The sequence below is a fragment of the Carassius carassius genome, chromosome 30, assembly GCF_963082965.1.
Source record: "Carassius carassius chromosome 30, fCarCar2.1, whole genome shotgun sequence".
Lineage (NCBI taxonomy): Eukaryota > Metazoa > Chordata > Actinopteri > Cypriniformes > Cyprinidae > Carassius > Carassius carassius.
In genome coordinates, this window is record NC_081784.1 from 30,785,111 (window position 1) to 30,788,981 (window position 3,871).

At 38.2% G+C, this 3,871-nt stretch overlaps 1 protein-coding gene across 1 annotated transcript; it reads left to right on the plus strand.

Moving 5' to 3' along the window:
• Positions 1-451: 451 nt before the first annotated feature.
• On the plus strand, positions 452-2,311 carry LOC132111053 (uncharacterized). The gene is made up of 4 exons (XM_059518223.1): positions 452-584; positions 920-1,240; positions 1,344-1,652; positions 2,229-2,311. The coding sequence occupies exons 1-4, from the start codon at positions 527-529 to the stop codon at positions 2,309-2,311; spliced, it is 771 nt and encodes a 256-aa protein (XP_059374206.1). The 5' UTR covers positions 452-526.
• The last annotated feature ends 1,560 nt before the right edge of the window (positions 2,312-3,871 follow it).

Consider the following 3,871-nt stretch of genomic DNA (forward strand, 5'->3'; position numbering starts at 1 on the left):
AGTGATTGATAGTGGAAACCTTTTCAGTACCAAACCAGTTTGATCAGTTTTCTATAACTGAATGATTTTCTGTCCAGAACTGAACTGCTGAAAGAAAGAAGTGAAACTACGAGTAATGTGAAGAATGGCCTGTAGATCGTGTTCAGAGTAAATGTGTGTTGAGAGGTTCACAGTAATCTGTTCTCATACTGAAGAACATGTTTCACCACCGCTGTGGCGTCTGGTTAGTGGTTATGTGTAGGTCTTAAGAAACAGTAGAGGAACAGGTTTCAACACAACACTGCATCAGTCAGCGCTCGGGTCTTGAGGGAGAGTTTGACCTGTTGAGGTGAACACAGAAACACTGCAGGTTAAATCAGCTCGAGATGATCTCATTTCTCCATTACGACTGACATCATGTTACTAAATAACAACTCTAGAGTCATTTCAACACTCAGTCGGTCAGATCAGAGGAAGTTAAAACCACAGGAGGAGCTGAGAGTATTTAAAGAAAGAGTTGAGAGCAAATAATGAAGAGAAAGAGAAAATGTCTGAGTGTCATCGGTGTCTGCTGGGACTGATCGCTCTCTCTTCACTTCTCACAGGTAAAGACATCTGTGTTTTCTCTTCAAGACATTCAGTGTAATCAGTCTGAGAAAGAGTTTATTCTTGTGTTTCATACAGAACACACTGATTATTCCTGAACGCACTCAAACTAGACAGATTCACTCTCAAACATCTCTGAATTCTTCTCTGATGAAGAGTGTGTTTGTGATTTGAACAGCTCTCTGATGAAGAACAAGAGTTTATTCTGGAGAGTGTGTTTGTAATAACTGCTGAAAAAGACTGATCTGAACCTTCTGCTTTCTGTGATGGTGTGATTTATGTTTCATTTATTAATAGATATCATAATGATCACTCAGATGTTCTTGTGTTTCAGGTGTCAGTGGAGAGGATGATGTTCATGTGTTCATCAGTTCTGGTGAAGATGTCCGTCTGCCCTGTAATAATGCTCTTCAGGACTGCACATCAACTACATGGCTTTATAAAAGACATTCAGCAACTGTTGAACTGATTAGTTTAGGGATAAAGAAAGACACAGAGAGACATGAGAGACTGAGTCTGGAGTCTAACTGCTCTCTGAACATCAGGAACATCTCAACAGAAGATTATGGATCTTACATCTGCCAACAATGGACTGGTGTGAACAGAGAAAAACACCAAGGACCTAATGCTCGTGTTTATCTGCATGTTCTTCATGGTAATTAAACGATTATGTGATTGATTTAAAAATGACAATTTCTTGATTTACTGTCTCCTGATGGTTGAAGAGTGTGTGATGTGTGTGTTATTGTGTGTTTCAGTCTCATCCTCACAGACTCAGATCAGTTCAGATCTCTCTGTGTCTCTCTCCTGTCAGCTGTATTCATATCCTCGACTCTCTTGTGATGATTCGGGTCGTTCTGAGAGGATTCATCTGTTCTGGGTGAATCCGGCTGGTGTTAAACTGAATATATCAGACTCCAGATATCAGATATCATCCTCATCAGATCCCTGTATCATCTCTCTGAATATAACACTCCTGAATGAAGATCCCAACAGAGAGTGGAGATGTGAAGTTACTCACAGAGATCAAGTCAAGACCTCAGTCACACACACTGTCAAGAGTTCAGGTGAGAAAACAAGCTCCTCATTCAGTTTCAGATCCTCATAATGTGAGTAATATTAAGGACTGTAAGTATTATTGAAGCAGAACAAACTAATGTCCAAATATTACAGTCAAGAAGTTCTGTGTGTATTATTTAATTTTTTTTATGTAATGTTATGATCTAAGTTAAAATAAGATTGTCATATTTTATGTCAGGACTTTTCACACTTTCTAGAAAACCATGTTTTCAAGGATCCTCATAATTAACACAGTGTTCAAAGCTAAAGTGAATGTGGCTGTGTGTGTTGAACATAATATACTTGTTTTATTGGTGTAAACGGTCCACATTTGCATTACAGATATTTAACAAGTTAGCATTGCTAATAATGATTGTTATATGCTTGAAAGCTTGAAGTGCATCATTTGAAGTGTCTGCTCTTTGCTTTTTTTGAGGTTAGTGCATGTTTTTGAATAAATGTTAGCATGTTTCAGATGATAAAAACATGACTTATATTTCAGAAAACACAGTATAGAAGATGATTTCTCAGAGATGCCCTGTTCTGCAGTATGATGAATCTGAACTAACATTCATTCTCTACAGATCAAGCTCAAACGACGACACCAGTCCCAAACTCTCAGGATCCCTCAACTACAAACACACCAGAAACTTCTACAGGTATATGATGCTGCTGCTCTTCAGCCATTGAGGATGTTACTGGTGATCATTCAGGCCGAGTTAACGATATACTGTTTGTGAATTTGCACATTATAATGTAACTCCTTAAAGTGATTTGATGGTCTGTCTAAATACTCAATTCTGATTGGGTTAAAAAATGGTTTAATTCACAGCTGGCCGTGCATTATCCCTCACACACACACACATATACATATATATATATGTGGCAGAAGCAGTAAAGGGACAAAAGTTCGCCACACTGGGTCTGTGCCGGGGACATCTATTAATAAAATGTCCTCCTTTTTTTAAGCAACACTGGTCAGCTCATGAGTCATTGGCAGGAGACGCAGATATACAAAAATAATTTTTATTACAATTAAAAAAGGGTTTTTATCATATAAGGTAGAAAACAGTTCACATAACTGACTCAATTGCAAACTTTAAGAAAATCAAACAATGGGCAACCTGGGTCATCAAGAACATCCAAAGTTCAAGGTACAGGATCTGAGGCTTGACAGCAGGACAAAAGGGCACAATCGGCCTACACAGCAAACCACCCTTCACTTACACCTGTGACACATTCACACACACAACCACTTCAACCAGCACTCGTGAAAGAAACACTAACACCAGGAATCTTACTCCTGCCTTAGGCACTCAGCTCCTGTAACAAGCAGCAATCAGGTTATACACTTGAAGACAGCGTCCCTATCACAGATGGATTATAATAAGGAGAGTTTTCCACCCACAAATTACAGATACTTAAATCCCCCAAAATAACCAATAAAACAAAGCAATAATCAATAAAAACCTGCAGACTCCAGCCAATGGAAATGCTTCTCTATCGCTGCATTTCCTGCTCTTCAAAAAACAGATTGTGAAAGCAGACTGCAGTTTTTTTTTTTAATTTAAGGTTAAATTCTGAATGAATTGGCCAAGAAAGCGTGGCCTGCGCTCCCAATAATAATTTTAAGGCTGTCATTCATTTCAGTTTATCACAATCTCACAAATATCTGTTAAAATCAACAAGGCTCGACAATAGGAGGGGTTTAGAGAGAATTAATTTTAGAACTGTGTAAGATTAATAAGGGAATTAAGATCAATATAACTCAAAGGGGATTGAATTACAGTGAATAAGAACTGAATTACAAATTATTCAGAATTAATATTTAACACTTTATTAACTATTCGTCCACCGATAAGTTGAGGTTAGGGTATTTTATCAATCCTGGACAAACTATTATGATTATGAGCAAGGTAACAGAATCTACAGTTTAAATCTACAGTAACTTGAAAGCACACAGCACAAGACACTGGTATGTAAAATCAGAGAAGTGATGTTATTAACGGAGGGTGAATGGAGTCCCAAGTGTCTAGCGTTAGACACTATTTCTTGACCGCAACCTGAGAGAATCAATCTACTAGCACTTTAATCTTATTTCGTTTTCTTAATAAGATTTGCACCAGTTTCAGCCACAAGTAGGAGATATTGTGTACTTGCGTTTGGATGCTCCTGTGGGCGCGTGCGTTCCCTTCTGTAATGAAGTTGCTGGAGAGGGATTCTCTTG